The 20,241-nt window shown below is 52.8% G+C and overlaps 1 protein-coding gene across 4 annotated transcripts; it reads right to left on the bottom strand.

Annotated features, from left to right (window-relative positions):
* Nucleotides 1-340: 340 nt before the first annotated feature.
* FGFR4 (fibroblast growth factor receptor 4) lies at nt 341-11,222 on the bottom strand. Of its 4 annotated transcripts, none has more exons than XM_060635125.3 (18): nt 10,668-11,112; nt 8,123-8,655; nt 7,171-7,434; nt 7,001-7,081; nt 6,711-6,877; nt 6,020-6,143; nt 5,326-5,516; nt 5,055-5,193; nt 4,538-4,731; nt 4,284-4,429; nt 4,076-4,197; nt 2,799-2,909; nt 2,522-2,712; nt 2,000-2,122; nt 1,840-1,910; nt 1,479-1,616; nt 1,125-1,230; nt 341-1,026 (listed from the first exon to the last, which is right to left on the bottom strand). In XM_060635125.3, the coding sequence occupies exons 2-18, from the start codon at nt 8,298-8,300 to the stop codon at nt 880-882; spliced, it is 2,493 nt and encodes an 830-aa protein (XP_060491108.1). In that variant the 5' UTR covers nt 8,301-8,655; nt 10,668-11,112; the 3' UTR covers nt 341-879. The 4 variants fall into 4 exon arrangements, with proteins under 4 accessions (XP_060491108.1, XP_060491110.1, XP_078303323.1 ...); XM_060635127.2 differs by having other exon boundaries at nt 8,123-8,266; nt 10,668-11,111; XM_078447197.2 differs by having other exon boundaries at nt 4,334-4,429; nt 4,692-4,731; nt 8,123-11,222.
* Between the last annotated feature and the right edge of the window lie 9,019 nt (nt 11,223-20,241).

Raw genomic sequence — 20,241 nt, 5'->3', positions numbered from 1 at the left:
AGGGGTGCTGCCAGCTCCCTTGAGGACAGTCCCAGGGCAGGCACATGCACATGCATGTGCAGAGGGTATAAGAGTTCCATCCAGTGGATGGTGCCATGTGGACTCCTCTGCCATTAGCACTCGTTCACACCATCACGTGCACAAGATGGGGCAAGACAGACCAAGTCAGAGGTGCACACAGGTTCCTGGGTTTGCCCTGAGGTAGCCGGAAGTGGATGCAAACCCAAGGCCTGGCACAAAGCCCTCAGTCTGTGTCACTCAGGCAAGACTCTCAGCTTGGGGGTCCCTCCACCCTGTTTCCCCTCCATCCACTGCAGGGAAGACACCAGGAACACAGAGGTTTATTTCAAAAAATAATTTATAAAAGGTCATTTGCTTCTGTGTTTTCGGCAGGCTTCCAGCCACTCAGCTGGGAGCACAGGGGCCAATGCTCTTGCCACCAAGATGCTGGGACAAACAGCAAAGGAGAGGCAGGGGAGGCCTGGGGAAATGGGTTTCGGAGGCCCAAGACCTCTCTTGGTGCAGGGAAGCAGGGAGGTTTAGGACAGCTCTACAGCCAGGTCCAGCCAAACCCCTGGACTAAGTGCTAAGGGCCAGGAGGCCAGGCAGAACACTAACACTCAGGCCACTAGGACACCTGGGTCACGTGTCCAAAGACTGGGGTTGAAGTCTGGTTTGGGAATCTGAGGCCAGAGCTGGAAGCCTCATCGAGGGGCCCCCGGAACAAGGACAGACCTCCCCAAGGCAGAACTAGAGATCTGGGACACTACCCTAAGGTTGGGGCCTGAGGCTGCCAAGGTCAAGCACTGCCAGGTTGCCGCTAAACCAGGAGGCTGAAGGCTGCTGGCCTGCCTGCCTGTAACAACCTTGTGGCCCTGCTCATGTCTGCACTCCAGGGAAAGAGAAGGAGCTGGGCCCCAGTGGCAGGGGGTCATGGCAGAAGACAGAGTCGTTGGAGGAGCAGGTGCTGCTGGCATCCCCTCCAGCAGGGGAGTAGGGTCCAAAGGTCAGGCGGAGGTCCAGGTACTATGGGGAACAGTGCTGGTCAGTCCAGGTAGTCGGCTGAGATGAGGCCCAGAGAGGGGAGGGCAGAGGGAGGTCATGGGACAAGAGGAGAGCAGTACCTCCTCGGAGACGGCCAGCAGGACCTTGTCCAGTGCCTCCACCAGCTGCTTGAAAGTAGGCCTCTGAGAAGGTGCTGCGTGCCAGCATTCACGCATCAGCCCATACCTGGTGGAGAGGGTGGAGGGGCAGAAGAGTCTCAGGACTGAATGTGGGGGGAGACCTTATGGCAAGGGTATGATAAAGGGGCAGAGTTTGATAAGGGTTAGGTGGGGCTACTCAGGGGAAGGGTCACAGAAACTAGGCCAGGATCTCCCCTCAGATGGTGACAGTGAGTTAGGGAACCAAGTCCTAAGGACAAGGTCAGAGCAGAGGATGAGGACTGTAAAGTGGGAGAGAAGGGAGTGAGGTCTCACAGCTCTGGGGGACAGTTTGGGGGCCGGTCCATCCGATGCCCTTCCCGCAGAAGTGAGAACAGCTCCTCCACAGGGATGCCAGGGTATGGGGAACCCCCGAGAGTGAAGATCTCCCACAGCAGGATCCCAAACGACCACCTAGAGGCAAGAATAGTGCTCAGCAGGGCAGAGCTTTGCTCCCTACTCCTGGGGCTGGGATGGGGGGCCTCACAGGCATGATCCACCATGGAGGGTGGGGATTGGAGTCTGGGCCCACTCAGGTCCTAGGGTTGTGTGACCTTGGGCAAGTGCTTTGCCCCTTTTGTGGGGTAGGACAATGATTGCTGGCAGCTACTCCAGACCCCCAACCTCCAGGACTCACACGTCACTCTGGTGTGTATAGACTCGGTCAAACAAGGCCTCAGGTGCCATCCACTTTACAGGCAGGCGGCCCTGGATGGGAGAAGTGGGGGCATTGATGCCAAGTCCCATAGGTCCTGGTGCCCCCCACCCCCTTTCCAGCTTTGCCCTGCCTCCCTCACGTTGCTGGTTTTCTTGTAGTAGTCAATGTGGTGGACGCCACGGGCCAGCCCAAAGTCTGCTATCTTCATCACATTGTCCTCTGTCACCAGTACGTTTCGGGCAGCCAGGTCCCGGTGGATGCACTAGGGGCAGGGCAGGGGACTTAGGTTTATTAGGACACATGGCTGGATGCTGGGCACACTGCACTTCACAGTAACCCTGGGGGTAGGCATCATCCACTCATTCTACGAATGAAGACGTCAAGATGCAGAGAGGGGGAAACCAAAGCTAACTTCAGGGCCCCACCTCTCTCTTGCATGGTCTCTTCCCTTGCCCGATGAGTTAGGGATTGTGTGAGGAAGGAATAGGGACATGCAGTGTCAACTGTGTATGGATGGGGGGTACAGAAGGACTTGGGAACATTTAGACAGGATAATGGAAAAGGGGAAAGAGGGAGAAGATGGGGACATTCAGTGCCAGCGGCAGGAAAGTACGCAGGTGGAGCAGTTAGAATGGTCCAGAGTGCTGCCCACTGCCCATACCTTCCTTGACTCCAGATACTGCATGCCTCTGGCCACCTGGTAGGCACAGGAAACCAGAGCAGGGAAGGAAAGTGGCCCTTCACTGCTCCTTGGCCCATCAGGGCTGAGGTCGGGGCCTGGGGGACGCCGGGCCCGCAGGAACTCCCGCAGGTTTCCCTTGGCGGCACACTCCACAATCACATACAGAGGCCCTGTAGAGGTGAGAATGGACAGGGAGGCTGCTGAGGCTGTGGCTCCATACCCCACTGTCCCTGTCCTTAGCCCCATTCGAACCCACCTTCCTGAGTACAGACACCCAACAGGTTGATAATGTTCTTATGTCGGCCGATCAGCTTCATCACCTCCATCTCAGAGACCAGGTCTGCCAAGTCCTTGTCGGAGGCATTGTCTGCAAGGGTGACATCCAGGGTGACTATACGTGGGGGAAGTGCAGGGTTGACTATATAGGACATTGAGTGCTGGACCTGGAGTCAGGAAGCTCTGGGCCTGAATTCGTGCTAAGCTCTCCGGCCTTTAAAAAGTCTTCTAACGTCTCTGAACCTCAGGATCATCTTGTATAAAATGGGGCAATGGATCATGCTCTACCTCTCACAGCAGTTGCAAGGATGAAACAAGATCAAGGATCTACAGGAGGTAGGCCTCTCTGTGAGTGGGACTAGGAAACAGAGGAGAGGAGGAAGAACTCTGAACAGGAAGACGCTGTGTCTGGAGGTTTGGCATTCGTTCTTGATGGGGTAAGAGCTCCTGGGGGCGGGAAGCAGGCTGGCGCCCTGAGGCCTGTCTGACTGGGGCCTGGTGTCCTTTTGGCCTGAGAATTCAGGGAGCTGCCCGTGAAGTACAGCTAGGGGAGGCTGAGAAAAAGCTGCTCCAGATCTTCTTGGGAAGGCTGAGGACCAGGGCTGACCTGTGGCCCTTGGCCAATGACATACCCTCCCTGCCAAACCTCACAATGCACATTTCTCAATCCCTGCCTTCCAGAAAGCACCAGGTGGCCCCAGCTGTGCAGAGAGGAGGGGGTGGGGGAGCAGAACAATGGTTTTGGCTGCTCTTGTAGAGGAAGTGGGGGATAGCAGTGAGAAGCCCCGATGGCAGGTCCCAGGTGTGTCCTAGGCACTTTGGGGCTGGTGCTTGGGCTGTTCTAGAGTGGTGGACATGGGGAGAGACTTGGGGGAGGGCCCGGATGGGGAGGCTGAAGGTATGGCCTGTGAGGCTGACATGGTTATCTGAGACCCAGGCTGACGTGGGGCCAGGGCTAACGTGGGGGTGCCTAACCCCAGTCATCCCAAATCCTTGTAATTCTCATCATTCAAGTGGTTAAGATTTTATGTACCAGGCACTTGCCACGAGCCTCAGCCTGGGAACTATTGTTTACCCCATGTGACATGTGAGGAAACAGTCTCAGAAATGGCTGGCCAGGGTCGGTAGCAGAGTTGGGCCCTAGGCCCAAGAGTGGCATCTTGCAGCCCTTTTGGCCACCAGTGCTCAACTGGTAGCACCATGAGCCCCTTCTGTTAGTCTCACGGCCACAGCACCTCCCCCGGTGTCACCACTCACCCTTGAGCATCTTGACAGCCACAGTGCTGGCTTGGTCAGGCCGGGCGGGGTCCATGCCGAAGGCCTCTGCACGCACCACCTGCCCGAAGCAGCCCTCACCCAGGGGCTTCCCAAGCACCAACCTGGAAATTAGAAAGCCGAGGCCTCAGCCATATGAACATCATTCCTGCCTGGAACCTGAACCTTATGCTCACTCCATGCAGCATACCTGTCCCGGGGGAACTCCCACAGCGGGTCGAGAGGTAGGTCTAGACTCACAAGGCCAGCGAGCAAGGGAGGGCCACTGGAGGAGAGACGAACACCCCGCACCAAGGACGAGCTTGACTTGGCTGAAGAACCTGACTCCAGGGAGAACTGTAAGGTGGGTGACTTGGTCAGCCTGCTGGAGCTGAGCTGGGTTGGGAAGGCAGGCCAAGAGCCTCGCTATGGGGACACAGGAAGGTGTGGGTAACAGCAAGGTACCTGTCGGGCTAGAGGGAAGCGGGACAGCTTCTGCACAGTGGCGGGCCGCCTAGGGTGCCGGCTGATGAGTATCTGCCCTCGATATAGCCCGGCCAGCAGCAGGAGGACAACCAATGCCAGAGAGCCTGACACGTACAGGATGATGTCCGTGTACCTGGCTTCAGGTGCTGGTGCTGTCCATGTGAGGTCCTCCTCTGTCCACAGACAGACACATATATAGACAGAAAACTGACAGGTCAGTGGTCAGATGGCCAGCTCCACATCTTCTAACTCAGGCCCTCTCAGCTCCCAGCACACATGGGGACATTTGACAAACAAGCTGGAGCTATACCCAGTCCTGCACACCCATACCCCAGAGGCTCACAAGGCAATCATATGTGGACATGCACAGAAGGACCGCTAATGAGGGACCAAACACACAAATCCGCATGCTATGTCCCAAGCCCCACAGGACACAGCCCACTGCTGGATCAGAGCAGGGTTCCTGCAGCCTCTCCTGGCCCCCTCAAGTGCTCACCTGGCAGCACCGTGAGCCAGGCTGACTGGTAGGAGAGGCCAATGGAGTTGCCTGCCAGGCAGGTGTATTCGCCTGCGTCCTCGGCTGACACGTTCCGAAGGTATAGGACCTCCACCTCTGAGCTATTGATGTCTGCTGTCTGGGGACCGGGGACATAATCAGGGGTCGCCACAGGGCCTAGGGCAATATTGTGGGTAGGATGGAGGCTGGGGACCAACCCCCCACACCCCATGGGAGAGTAGTAGGCTTCAGGTGCTGGTGGGGGCTAGACCTTCAGGACTTGCACGTAGGGGAAGCCGTCGGCACCGAAACTGCTGCCATTGATGACGATGTGCTTCAGCCACTGGATGTGGGGTTGGGCGTCGCTGTATACCTTGCACAGCAGCTCTACGTCGCTGCCTACCACAGCTGTGGTGTTGGCTGGGAGCCCCGCCTGCAGGATGGGCCGGTGCGGGGACCGCTCTGGGGGCCGGGCCAGGCGGTCAACCCTGACCAGTGGCACCCACAGAAGCACCCTGGTCATCCGCCTCCTGCCTCCCCCCAGCTCCAGGGAAGGAACTTCCTGATATGCAGCTCAGATCTTGTCCACCCCCTGCTTACCATAGCTCCCCATTGCCTTTGCAGTCAAGGACAGCTTCACGGTCTAGCATTTAAAGCCCTCCACGACATGGCTCCCCACTTACATGCCACACTCCAGGCATACAGCTCTTCACAAATGCATTGCATTTGTCACACCTAGGACCTTTATTCAGCCTGTGCCTGGATGTCTTCCTCACTTTTTCTCTCAGCTGACCCTATTCCTCCAGGCCAACATTACCCCCTGTGCTTCCCTCTGACCCACTAGGACACTTAGGGCAGCTTGAGCCATCTAAGACCAAGTCCATGTTGCCTGTCAGACCGGGCCCTACCCGAGGGCAGTGTCAGAGCTCCCACCCCCATACCACCTTGCCTGCCCGTCCGCTCACCCAGCACATCCAGCAGATAGCTGTAGCGGATGCTGCCCATAGAGTTCTCCACGAGGCAAGTGTATGTGCCACGGTCCGAGGGCACCACACTTTCCATCACCAGGCTCCAGTGCTGGTGGCGCAGCTGGGGACAGGGGAAGTGTCCATGAGGGGCCACTCACCTGTGCCCATCCAGGGGTCAAGGGAATGAGGGGGCTAGATCCCGCTCACAGGGGTCTTCTCAAGCTTTCTAGGCCCTGGGGAAGCCAGGCCAAGGCCAGAGACCCTGAGATGAAGGAGAAGGCTCCAGGAAATGTCTGAGCCCTGGGTCTGGGTCTTTGAGTTTTAGCAGGGGCTCTTCCTGGCTGTACCACCTTGGGCCAGTTTTTGCCCTCTCTCAGTTTCAGCTTCCTCACTACAGCCTGGAGCGGGCTCTGCAGGGTCTTATCATGAGAATTAGTTGCTGAAACTCAATACCTGCCAGTTATTGATCCTTCCCACTTCCCACAGAAAGCTAAGGCTGCGAGATTAAGTCATTTGCCGCAGGGTGGCAGAGTGGGTACTTGAATCAGAGCTGTCCAAGTCCACAGTTTAGCGCTGCTAGGGCCCACAGCTGCCTTCCTCATTAGAGAAGGAATGACTTATAGGTATGAGGGGACCAAGAGGGGAGTGAAAATGGAGGAACAGATGGTCTTGGAACCTGGAGACTCACCCGAATGCCTCCAATGCGATGCTCCCCGTGGAAATCCTTTCCATCCTTGAGCCAGCGGATGGTGGGCATGGGGTTGCCTGCAGCTGGACAGCGGAACTTTACAGTGTTCCCAGCAGGCACTGCATGCAGTTTCTTCTCCATGCGCTGAGGGTGTGTCCAGTAGGGTGCTGGAGAGGAGGGGAAAGGAGAACTTAGTGTCCCCAGGATGACCACCTGCTTCCACACAGGTCTCTTCTTCTCAGTGACCAGCTGGGAAGTAAGAAAATGAGTCCTTGAGGACTCATACTGACCTTGCTGGGGGTAAATGTGCCCATTCGAGGGGTTCCCGTGGGCCTTAGGGTCCTCATTACCATTGCTGGAGGTCAAGGAGTCTATGTCAAGAATAAAGAGATGTCTGAGGTCTAGGATGGGGAGGATCTCTCTCCCCAGGCACCCTTTAGCCCCTTCTAGACCCCCTTACCATCCACAACCAAGGTAACATTGTGCAGGACAAGCATGGAGCCTCGTGCCAGGCAGAGGTAGCAGCCAGCATCCTCCGGTAGGAAGCTGGCGATCTCCAAGCGGCCCCTCCAGCCTCGTACCCGGCCAGCAGGTGCTAGGCGACTGCCCTCCTTGTACCAGTGGCCACCACGCTCAGCCCGCCCACAGCATAACCGCACAGGCTGCCCAAGGGCCACGGTCAGCTCCTGCTCTTGCTGCTCTGGGCTGGGGGCCAGGCAGGGCTCTGTGGGCCAAGGGCAGAGGTCAGTGAGCCCCACAGCCCCAGCTGAGGGAGCCCCCTGCATATGGGGAACATGCTGCACAGGCAGGGCACAAGCACCTCTCGACACATGCTGGACACCTGCTGCTCCTCAACTTACACACACATAATCACATGCTACAGATGCTCTGTGTAAGGCAATTACCACGCCTCTGGTGCACATCACACACGCAGTGCAGAGCACACATGCTGAACTGGTCATGCCATTGCCTGACACACACATACATACACACACACATACAACACATGCTATAGATGCCACGTACAGGGCACATGCCACATCTCCCAGGCACACCACACTCACAGTGCATATACCATACATGCTGTCTGGGCCTCCCAAACCCAGTGCATAGAACACACACACACCCACACACCCACCCGCACACACACATACACACACACAGCCGATGGGCTCACCACCAGTTCTGCAGCCCAGCACAGGACCCTTCACCCTGCAAGGTCAGTCCTCTCTCGTGGATACAGAGATAGGTGGATGCTTGCTGGGAGCCAGACACTTTGTCTCAAATGGTTGGGCCCTGCCCTGCTGTCACCTCTTCAAGGAACTGGGCCAGGATCTTCTCCTGCTTTTCTCAGCTAGTAGTCCCCTCCAGGTGCCCACCCCTGCCATCCTCTCTCACCTTAAAGGCCATACCTAGCTCCATTTCCTCAGAGGTCTCAAGGGACAAAGCTGGAGCCCCAGGCACCTCCAGCAGGACCCCCAACAGGGCCAACAGCAGCTGCATATCCTTCCTGCTGCTCACAAGGACCCAGGCTGGGCTTCCCACCAACTGCCTTCCTGAAAAGGAGGGAGAAGAACCCCTGCTATGCATGCACCTTTGGTGGTACTATTCCCCTATTTTGCAGATGAAGAAACTGAGACAGGAAGTGGTTAGAAGTCTTGTCCAACCCCCCCCCCCCCCCCCCACCACCACCACACAGCAGCAAGGCAGAGACTGGAAGTAGCTTTGCTGTTGCCAGAGCCCAAAGCTTCTTCACAGTAGGTTGTGCAGGGGGGCAGGGCTGGGCTTCCTGCTCTCCTCCGGTCCTGCTGAGACCTTGGCACAAGTTCACAGAAAGGGCAGTTTGGGGATTCTTTCCTTGGAGGAAAGCAGAGAACGGAGACAGATCTTCTGCTCACTGTCAGCACACATCATTTATTTTTTTGCTGAATAAATGAATTTATTGCTGGAGAACAAAAAAAAAAAATATGAAATACAATACAAGGCCAAACCTCAGCATCTGGATGTTATCTGATCTGACCCACACTTCTTACAGCATTACTGACATTTTCGTGACCAGCTTTGAATAGCTCTGGTGGCAGGGCGCTCACTACTGACAAGGCAGTACATTCCATGGCAAGCAGTTCTTCCTCATGCTGAACCAGAAATGCATGCTGGGAATACCTCTGGTTTTTGTGTCCTCACAACTCTATTTGAGGCAACACGGGCTCTTGCGTCCAACAAAGTGAAGTTCAAATCCTGACTCTAACCAACTTGCAAGTTCCAGTCCCTCTCTGGGTGCTGTCCTCACAGGACTGCTTTGAGGATAAAAGAGAACATATGTAGGGAACACAGGGAGCACAGGATGTTGGAATGTTCTCCTCCCCCTTCCTCCCCACGACTGTCATTCTGGGTCTGCCCTTGGCCAATCACCTCTGATTCTGGTGCAGTTCAGGTGTGATGTACACACCCACCCTATCTGGTTATCCTCCTCCATATGCCACCAAGGATGTCTGCATCCTTGGCGACCAGTATAGTCCCAGGGGCTACTGGCTATTACCTGGGGCTGAATAACAGTCACTAGGCACTGGTGTCTCTGAATTTACCTTGCCCAGGAAGCCAACTGCACCCTTCTCATCAGCTGCTGCCCCCCTTCCAGCTCTGGCTCTGAGGCAGGGGGCACTTAGTTTGTCTTGGCCAAAGCTATTATCTCCCCCTTCAAACTGCTCCTTCCCTGGGTTGCCCCTGAAGCTGGGGTATCATCTCATCTCATGCCCCCTCACCCCTCCTCCACCTCCAGTCCATCTGCCTCCTCAATCCTTCTGTGGTCCATCCCATCACCGTTGCTTGGACCCAGGGCAGGCCATAGTCATCTCTAGCTTGGGCCTTTGCAGACATCTCCCTTGACTCTCCAGCCTCCACTCTCCAGCAGGGCTTTAAAAATTACAAATATTTGCCATGTCACCACCCCACACCCCCTCAGCTTTCAAACCCTTAATGGCTGCCCTTGTCCAGTAGGATCCAATCTACAGTTTATCCAGCATCCCAAGCCGCCCTCCTTGCCCTTGTCAATCCTCTTTGGTTGCACAGTCTGCTCCTTCAGCCTCTTCAGCACTGAAACCACTGACTTTCAAAACTGGGCATATCTTCTCTCTTGCACATACACACCTCTGCGTCCCCATTTCTCTTCTTCATCGGACTCAGATGCCACTGTCCCTGCACACACCCCCAGTTTCTATGGCTCTCCTCCACAAAATCCCTCCACCCTGCTCTGCTCTGCAGGGAGTGCGGCTCTCAGGGTCCACAGCTCTAGTTGGGAAAGGAGTGGGGAGGCCCAGGATTTTATTCCCATTCCGGGCTGCCCTGATCTTGTGACCTCAGGACACTTAGTCGGATCACACGCGGCGGCAGACAGACCGACCCGCTGCCTTGTTCAGGGGCTGAAGGGCCTGACACTGTCATCAGACAGTCCTGGGTTCTCCTTCAGCTTTCCGCACTAAAGCGTTGGGGGACCCGGGGCAAATGACTGCACGTCTCGGATCCTCCGCTTCCTCATCTCTACTCCGGGAGCGCAGACAGTCCAGCGCGCGCGGCCAAGGGACCAGCGCGCGTTTTTCTTCCTCCCCCGCTACCCGGCCACCCTGGGGGGAGGTGCAAACAGCCAGGTCCAGAGGGGAGCAGCAGAGACAGCCGGCCCGCCCCCGCCCCGGTGGGCAATGAGTAACCAGCTCCGCGGCCAGGGTGCTCTTTGGACGGAGCGGGACAAAAGGCCCTGTGTGCGCTGCGGGTTACTGATTTACCGTCCCCTCCACCCCCCTTCCGAGAGGACGCCCAGGTCCCCAGTGCTGGGAGGGGGCAGTCCCTGATCCCCGCCGCCGCTCGCCCCCTGGCGGCTGGGAGCGCAACCTGGGTCCTCAAGGGGTCCCGGCTCACTTCGAGCCTCCGTGGTCCCTCTCCAGGCACAGGGTCCCAGCTCACCTGGGTCCTCCGCGGCCGCGCTCCCAGCTCCGGCCAGCCCCGACACCCGCTCCTAGTGGGGACTGCAGACTCAGCCAGGGCGCTCCTCCGCCCCGGGCCAGAGAGCCAGGAATGCACCCGCGACAGTGGCGTGGCCGCTGGAGGCCCAGCGTCCCGCCCACCTTGGGCCCCGCCCCTCCTGGACCAGCTCTAACCTGACAGCGACTTGGCGGGGGACAACCCAAGGCCCCGCCCACCTTGGGCCCGCCCCTCCTGGATCAGCACTATCAGGACCACCGCCAAAGCTGCGGGAAGTACAGTGTCCCGTCCGCTTGGACATCAGTCCCCAAACCCAACAGAGCCGAGTGGCCATCTGGGTCAGCCCAATCCCGGGGCCCCGCCCCAGGTTGCTGCACACCCCATCAGACTCCGCCTCTTTTCGATACACCCAGACCAGGCTTCCAAGTTCTAGTTATTTGCTCTATCCTCTGCTAGTCACCCCTTAGACAACAAGACCCAGCAGTCCTGAACAGCCAGCCTCCACAGACCTTGGTCCTGCCTGCCTACTTCTGTCTTCTGTAAGTGGCTGGGAGATCCCCTCTGCCCCCAACCCACTCTGTCCGTTCTCTGCACAGCTCTCAGTGATATTTGCAAAACAAATCTGGGGGCTGCTGGCTGGCTCAGTAGGTGGAGCATGGGGCTCTTGATCTCGCGGTTGTGAGTTCAAGCCTCACGTTGGGTGTGGAGATTGCTTAAATAAACTTTAAAAAAATCTTAAAAAAAAATACAAATCTGAATGTATCCATCACCCCTTTAAAATTTTCTGGCGGGGCGCCTGGGTGGCGCAGTCGGTTAAGCGTCCGACTTCAGCCAGGTCACGATCTCGCGGTCCGTGAGTTCGAGCCCCGCGTCAGGCTCTGGGCTGATGGCTCGGAGCCTGGAGCCTGTTTCCGATTCTGTGTCTCCCTCTCTCTCTGCCCCTCCCCCGTTCATGCTCTGTCTCTCTCTGTCCCAAAAATAAATAAAAAACGTTGAAAAAAAAAATTTAAAATTTTCTGGCAGTTTTCTATAATGATTCTTGGCATGACCAGGCCCCTATCCACATCTCCTGATGAATTCTTTATTTCTTCCTTGCTCCCACTCTACCTCTGGGCCTTTGCACATGTGATTCCTTCTTCCTGGAATGATCTTTCCCCTCTAGGTCTGGTTGATTCCATTTCATTCTTAGATGTCAGCTAACTTCCTCAGAGAAGCCCTCTGGACCTGTCAGGCTCCATTTAGATGCCTTCTGTCCTGTGGGCATGGAGAAAGAGGCAGGAAGTAAAGCACAGATTTCAGGACTCAAATCTCAGTGCCATCACACTTGGAGTAACCTTGGCAGGTTAGTCCATCCCTGTGTTTTCATTTTCTCAACAGTAAAGTAAGTATAATGATAGTATCATCCTCATGAATTTTTTGTGAAAAGTAAACATGTGTAAGCCTTTAGAACATTGCCTGGTGTGTAACATTTGCTTTGTAATGTTCACTATGATTATTTAGGACGTGTTACTTTTTCAACTTCATGGAACATTCCAGAATTGTAACTAAAACAGTTGTGTAAATAGAAGCCAGGAACTGCCTACAGACTTCAACACCTGCACGCAGTAGGTACTGCTCCACCTTGCTCAGGTCTGCCTCGCTGGTAAGTACCCCTCCTCTTGAGCATCTAGATAGTGGCCAAATGAGGAGGTCAGCTGACCTTTGTCTTCTGCCCCGTCCTTACCTGAAGTCTAAGCCCTCCACTCCTAAGAAGGAGAAGAAAACCCCTTAGCTGGGGTCTCAGACTCACTTCCCAATTCCTCTGGCAGGTGGAGACTTGCCCCAGGGGAACCAGCTTCCTTTTCCATTGTTATGCGAAGGAGTCTAGCTCTCATTAACATTACTCCCAATGGAATAGACGTCTTTCCTTTGCATAACTAAAAAGCCCATCAAAGAGATTTTTTTTCCTTCTCAAAAAAATAATGGTCTCCTCCCAAAGATTAATCAGAAAATAATTGGCTATCTTTTTTTTGTTTTTTGTTTATTTATTTTTGAGAGAGAGAGAACCCAAGTGGGGCAGGGGCAGAGAGAAAGAAGGGGACAGAGGATCCAAAGCAGGCTCTGTGCTGACAGCAGCATGCCCAATGTGGGGCTCAAACTAGAACTGTGAGATCATGACCTGAGCTGAAGTCGGACAATCAACCTGCTGAGCCACCCAGGTGCCCCTTGGCTATCTTTTAAAACCAACTGGTTCTGATTCCTTCTCAGGGCCCTTCCTTGCTGGAACACCTGGAAAGGATAAAGCTCCTGGCACTGGGGGTGCCCAGCAAATGGAAGCCTCCTGCCCAGAGGGGCCTCACCAGACCTCCCAGACTCCTGGAGTGACTCAGCTCCCCAACTCTGGTCCTCTGCTGGCTCCCCTTAGTGAATGTGGTTGTTTGGGGTTGGGGTGAGCTGCCAGCAGGAGATGGACCCCACACAGCTTTCATTCAACTTCAGGCACTTCTCAGGTTTACTGGAGCCAAAGGCACAGGAAAGGTTTTCATAGCCCAGCCTGTGCATACTCCTTGCCACCTGAGATGCCCAAGTCCCTTAGACTGGCAACCCTATACCCCACACCCCCTGAGTCTGCACATGCCCTGTTTGCCTCCCATCCCACACTCAACGACCTCTCACACTGACCCTCTGTGGCATGTGATGCTCTTTCACGTCGTTCATTCATACACACATTCATTTGCCAGGTGTCAATTAAAGGTTCACTATATGGTATGCACTGTTCCAAATCGTGGGGATAAAGCAGTAATCCGACCCAACCTCTCCCCTTCAAGGAGCTGCTGACACTGTAGTGGGGAGAGATAGATACGTAAACAAAGCACAGAAGGAGACATGCTGAGGGAGTCTGGGAGAGGCATCCAAGCCTGTCTCCTCATCACAGCCTCACTCTCTTGGTAACAATCTTCCACCAGTTACATTTGCAGTCTCTCCCTCAAAACCTTTCAAACACAACCACACACACACACACACACACACACACACATGCCTAGCAGGGGCTCAGAAGCCTGATGTCCTAAGATCCTGCCTTTAGCCTGCCTCTGCCTTAGTTTCTCCATCCAGAAAACGGGCACACTCCTGCTTCCTTTGCCCCAGGGATGTTGGAGGAAGTGAATGAATTAAGAGATGGGACTGGGTTTCATCAAAACAGGAAGTAGGGGAGGAAGCTCTTGTCTTGGATCAGCTCCCACTATCTGCCAAGTGATATGCTAAACTAGGTGTTATATATGCATTATATCCTTTGACTTCCCGTAAGCCAAATGGGGGTTGGAATCCTTAGCTCCATTTTGCAGGTAAGGAAACAGAAGCTCAGGCAGATGGAATGACTTGTCTAAAGTCATGTAGCAGGGTAGGTGGCTGGCTACATGATACAACTCTACAGATCAAGAGTTGCATGCTCAGTTGAGTATGCAATTCTTTTTTTTTTTTTTTTTTTTTTTTTTTAATTTTTTTTTCAACGTTTTTTATTTATTTTTGGGACAGAGAGAGACAGAGCATGAACGGGGGAGGGGCAGAGAGAGAGAGGGAGACACAGAATCGGAAACAGGCTCCAGGCTCCGAGCCATCAGCCCAGAGCCTGACGCGGGGCTCGAACTCACAGACCGCGAGATCGTGACCTGGCTGAAGTCGGACACTTAACCGACTGCGCCACCCAGGCGCCCCAGAGTATGCAATTCTTGATCTCAGGGTCATGAGTTCAAGCCCCATTAGGGCTTACTTAAAAAAATAATAAAAAAAATAAAGTCACAAAGCAAGTGAACAACAGAACTGAGACTTGAACATTGATCTTCTGGGACAAAGAGAGAGATCTCAGGGTGACTCTCCACAGAGCTGGGACTTTTGATGCTACTGAATCAGCCTGCTTTCTGCCCCCATTCTTAACTTCAGCCCTGGAAGATACAGATTCACCTGAAGGTGAGTTTGAGAGGGAGCTGGGGCTGGGCACTGATCTCCCTGTCCATTTGGCTAATACTGATGGGACACGTACGAAGTACCAGGCCCTAGGCAGGGGTTTGCAGACTCTGGGCTCCTGAAGTGCAAGGCTAGGCCAGGAGGGACTCCTGAGGCCAGGCCCTGCCCCCCACCTGCCTGGGAGCAGAGTTGGGGGGAGGGGGCAGACGTTGCCTGGTGCCGACCATGTTGCTCTTGGATGGTAGCCGGACCCAGGGAACACTGGGGCTCTTGTGCGTAAGAGCTGCCCTGAGCCCCTGCCCAGGCCCCATTCCAGCCCAGGCCTGGCCCAAGCCCTGGCCCCTGAGCCAGTCCTGTGCTTTCTTGTCTTCTTTCCTTTATTTCTTTCCTTTAAAATGAGGTTTATTTTGAGAAAGTTTTAAAATATAGAAAAAATGCACAGGGTTATATCATATACTTGCTACTCAGAATTGACAATTGTTATTACTTTACCATTTTTTCCAACCCTTTTTCACCCTGGCTTCTCCCACAGACTCCAGGGAGGTCTGGCTTGGCTTGTCAGAATGGAGGTGACACTGACAGCAACTGAGTGGTGAGAGGTTGGGTGTTAGAGCCAGACTGATGCAGGTTTGAATCCTGAAAGCTTGTGACCTTTGACAAGTCACTTAATATTAAACCTCAGTTTCATTTTCTGTAAAATGGGAATAATAACTTTTCTGTGAGGACTCAATGTAGTGATGTATTAAGCCTTATGCCAATGCCTGGCACATAGCCCATGCTCAGTAAAAAGTGGCCAATATTCATATTAGTGGCTATGGGTCTAGGTAGGACCTACCCAAATGTATGGGTAACCTACTTTTGTGACCAAGAGAGAGGGACTATTAGGGTCACCCCTCCTCCAGCCCTTATATCTCCCCATTCCCCACTCTTTCAGCACATCTATGTCCAATTTCTATGGGAGACAACAAAACCAGGAATTGCAAGCTGCCCGGAACATTATGGTAGAGGCAGGGAACCTGGCGCTGATGTTGGCAGCCTTAGAGAGCTCTTGGGGAGGTCCCTCGGATGAAGCCAGATAGAGGGGAATGGGCTAGGAGGAAGCTGAGGCTCTTTCTGGGATATTCTGGTGCTTCCCAGAGTCTCAGCAGCACCCTTGGCCCCCTTGTCAGTTGGTCCCAGACACTGTGGATCCATGTCTTGGGAGGCTTTCAGGGTTTGCCAGACTCAGCTCTCTCTAGACTTGGGCCTACAAACGTCATACCTACTGGGGCTTGACAGGCACATATTTTTGGAGGAGAGAAAGGGCCAGGACAGCTGTGACAGCCAGGCAGAAGCTGGGCATGCAGGGTTAGAGGGTTGATAGTCTGAAAGGAATCAGGAAAGAAGCCTCAGAGGAGCCCTCAACCTCCTCCACCTTGCCTGATGTCCACCTGGACCATGTAGGATTTTGTTTGGGCATAAAACAAAACAAAACAAAACAAAACAAAACAAAACAAAAAACAGAAAACCTAAATGTCAAGGGCTTAAACAAAACAGGTTAATTCATCCCTATTAGTCCCAGGTCTCCCAAGTCTGGAGATGGGTGAAGGCTGGTCTGAAATCAGGGTTGAGGTCTCTTAAATTCTCTACACCTTCCCCTAATGGTGGCAAGATGGTGGCTTCAGCTCCTGCCATCACATCTGTGTTTACGCAGAGTTAAAAAGAAGCCACAAAGAGTTGAATCTATATCCAGCAACTTCTGATCTTATTTCTTTGGCCAGACTGTGACACATGGGCACCCCTAACTACAATGGAGGTCAGGAAGTTCTGCTAAAAAGAAGGGGTGACTGAGAATTGGGCAGGTAGCTCATAGTCTCTGTATCATCACTCTTCTCTTCAGCACCAAAATGACTTTTTTTCTCTTTCTTTCTTTCTTTCTTTCTTTCTTTCTTTCTTTCTTTCTGTGAGAGCACAAGTAAGTGAAGGGCAGAGAGAGAGAGGAGAAAGGGAGGGAGAGAGAGAATCCCATGAGGGGCAGAGAGGGGGAAGTGGGGAAGAGAGAGAGAGAGTGAGAGAAGCAGGGCTTGTGCTCACCTGAAGTGGGATTCAAGCTCACAGGATGCACTTATGAACTGTGAGATCATGACCTGAGCCAAAGTCAGATGCTTAACTGACTGAGCCACCTAGGTGCTCCTATTTTTTTTATTTATAGTTTTTTAAAACTTCTATCCCCTCCCTGATGGGGGCTTGAACTCATGATTCAGAGATCATGAGTTGCATACTCCACTGACTGAGCCAGCCAGGAACCCCAACAAAATGACTTTTTGAAAACACAGATTTAGGGGCACCTGAGTGGCTCAGTTGGTTAAGCATCTGACTTTGGCTTGGGTCAAGATCGCATGATTCGTGAGTTCCAGCCCCACATCAGGCTCTGCCCTGATAGCTTGGAGCCTACTTCAGATCCTCTGTCTCCCTCTCTCTGCCACCCAACCTCCCTGCTCTGTGCACCAGCCCCCGAGCCCTGTGCACATTCTCTCAAAAATAAACATTAAAAAATAAAACACAGATTTAACCAACTTACTCCTCAGATTTACTCTCTCCCTACCTCCCAGTGGCATCCCCAGCTCCTCAGCCTGGCCCTCAGTGTCCTTCAAGACTGGCCTCTACTGCTCTCTCCTGTCCTATCTCCCCTCTCACCAGAGATATGGGTTCTGTGTTCCAGCCGCACTGAACTCCAGGCAAGCCCTCACGAAGGTGTCTGGTTGGTTCACACACTTTGTTGCCTTTGCACTTGCTGCTCTTGTTGCTGGGAGTATCACTTCCTTGGTCCTACCTCCCCTCCTCTCTTCCCTCTGGCCATCACATCAGATGCCTGCCATTCAGCTTTCTGACTCCTCTCAGGACTTCCCTCTTCTCTGAGAACCTTCCTGACAACCTTGAACTGGACATTCAAACACACTTCCTCTCTCTGAAAACAGCTCTTCCATTTTCTTTGAAGTCCTAGACTTCCTCTACTCCCAGGCCAACCAGGATTTGGGTGGAGCCAACTTCTCCCTGGTTCCTGTGGTGGGCATGTGTCCCTGGACTTGGCTAATGAGAATATTCCATCCCCCAGGCTATTATTATTGGGTCAGGGATGAGGATGTGACCCAAGCAGGGCTAATGAGAGCCAGTCTGGGTCTTTTATTGGAACTAATGGGAAACTAACACTCTCAGAGATTACTGAGGCATGAATATGGAAGCCTAGAACTTCTTGAGAGAGGCTGCTTATGAATGAGGCCAACACAGGAAACAAGAAGGCCAAGAGATGGAACATGCCTGGATTTAGCTATATCTAAAGGCAAAAATTACTACTTTGTCTCATTAATGTGAGACAAATAATTTTTCTTAAGCTAATTTGCCTTTTTCTTTTTTTTTACTCTTTATAAATGAAAGGCCCCCTCCCCAGTAGAAATGACTCCTCTCCCATGGAGCACCTGGGTGGCTCAGTCAAGTTAAGCATCTGACTTTGGCTCAGCTCATGATCTTACAGTGAGTTGGAGTCCCACATTGGGCTCTATGCTGACAGCTCAGAGCCTGGAGCATGGAGCCTGGAGCCTGCTTCGGATTCTGTGTCTCCATCTCTCTCTGCCCCTCCTCTGTTCACCCTCTGTCTGTCTCTCTCTGAAGTAAACATTAAAAAAAATTTATAAAAAAAGCAAAAGAAATGACTCCTCCCTCCATTGTGTCTCCACTATCCTCTGTTGGCTCCCACACCATCCCATTCACCTGTTCACATGTCAGTGAATTCATCATGTCATTGCTCCTATTCGTTTAAAATCTTTTTTTTTTTAATGTTTGTTATTTTTGAGAGGTGGGGGGGAGGAGGGGCAGAGAGGGAAGGGGAAAGAGGATCCGAAGGGGGCCCTGCACTGACAGCAGTGAGCTGGATGTGGGGCTTGAACTCACAAACTGTGAGATCACGACCTGAGCCAAAGTCGGTTGCTCAACAGACTGAGCCACTCAGGTGCCTGTTTAAAATCTTTCAACAGCTTCCTGTTGCTTTTAGGACCTGTATTAGTTATCTGTTGCTGCATAACAAATTACCCCAAAACTTAAGGCTTTAGGTAACAAATATTTGGCTGGCTGTTGGCAGGAGACTTCCATTTCTCTCCACACAAGCCTCTCCACAAGGCTGCATGAACATCTTCATGACATGTCAGCTGGTTTCCCTCAGAGCCAGTGAGTCAAGACAAAAAGACTAACACTGCAATGTCTTTTATAACTTACACACAGAAGTCACACTTCATCATTTCTGCTTTTATTATTTTTTTAAATTTAAGTAGGCTTCACGCCCAGTGTGGAGCCCAATGCAGGGCTTGAACTCATGACCCTGAGATCAAGACCTGAGCTGAGATCAAGAGTTGGTTGCTTAACTGACTGAGCCACTCAGGTGCCCCTCATTTCTGCTTTCTTCTATTTGTCTGAATTGAGTCACTAATTATAGTTCCCTAGGAGTAGGTGGTGTAGTAGGGGGAGAGAGATTAAACTTGACCTTTTGAGGAGAGGAATATAAGAAATTTGTAGACATATTTTAGAACAACCACAAGGCCATCATACCCTGGCCTAGAACAACCTGTAGAGGGATATGAACCCTTTTGTTTGTTTGTTCATGTTTGTCATATGAACCCTTTTCTGGGTTTGGGGAATATCCCCATTGCATGTGGCAGCATTCACCTTTCACAATAGAAGCTGAAAATGTTAGCTATTCCCCCAGTTTCTCTTCCAGCTGAGGCCTAAGTTCTGCAAATTCATAACATCCATTGCAGAGAGCCAGTGATGCCCAGGTATAGGGCTTGGAGGGCCCAAGAGGAATGTTCTCTGGTGGGGGCTGTGGTAACAAGACTGAGCTCTTGGGCACAGGGCAGTGATTTCTTGATCAGTATCTGGATTGGCTGCGCTAGTGGCACAGGCAGCAGAGTCCAGCATTTTAGTGTTGGTAGAGATAATGGTGTCCTTCCTCCATGGTCCTGTCCTTCCATTCTGTGATGTGACACAGGCAGGATGCTGGTCTTACAGCCCACGCCTTATTCTTTAGTGTTTTTGGTAGTTCTGTGAACTTAAACTTGCTAGAGTTTGTTTCTTTTGCTTTCAGCTGAAAATCTTGATACACCCTGAGGGACCTGGCTTCCCCAGTCTTTCTTATCTGGTGACATATTCTCCCTCTTTCAAGGTGCTAGGCATCATCTTGCCGTAGGGCCTTAGCAGATGCTGTTCCCTCTACCTGGAACATCCTCTCCCCACCTCTCTCTACTTACCCATAGACTAATTCCTATTCAGCCTTCAAGTTTCAGCTTGCATGTCACCTGCCCTGCCCTGCCACCAGCTTAGGCTCAGTCCTTCTATTTTATGCTTTGTCTACATTGGCATTTTCCTTTGCAGCATTTTATCACAGTTGGAATGAGGTCCTCTATGACATGAAACTGTGTCTCATTCCAGGGTTCTAGCATACAGTGGGGGCTAAGGAAAAATAAATTTCCCTTCCCATCTCTCTAGGGACCTCTGTCCTATCTTAATAGCCCTCTGCCAGGCACTGCTCAGCCTCTATTAAATTTCCTGACTTTCAAGGAATATTTTCATTCAGGTGCAAGTAAGA

The sequence above is a fragment of the Panthera onca genome, chromosome A1, assembly GCF_046562875.1.
Source record: "Panthera onca isolate mPanOnc1 chromosome A1, mPanOnc1 haplotype 2, whole genome shotgun sequence".
Lineage (NCBI taxonomy): Eukaryota > Metazoa > Chordata > Mammalia > Carnivora > Felidae > Panthera > Panthera onca.
This window is presented reverse-complemented; position numbering and strand designations above follow the sequence as displayed.

Excerpts from the sequence above, each read along its gene's own strand:
- FGFR4 (XM_060635125.3), bottom strand. The coding sequence starts at position 8,300 with ATGCATAGCAGGGGTTCTTCTCCCTCCTTTTCAGGAAGGCAGTTGGTG. Across the intron at positions 4,198-4,283 it reads TGGGAGTTCCCCCGGGACAG|GTTGGTGCTTGGGAAGCCCC; the intron begins GTATGCTGCATG and ends TCTAATTTCCAG. Across the intron at positions 1,617-1,839 it reads TATACACACCAGAGTGACGT|GTGGTCGTTTGGGATCCTGC; the intron begins GTGAGTCCTGGA and ends TCTTGCCTCTAG.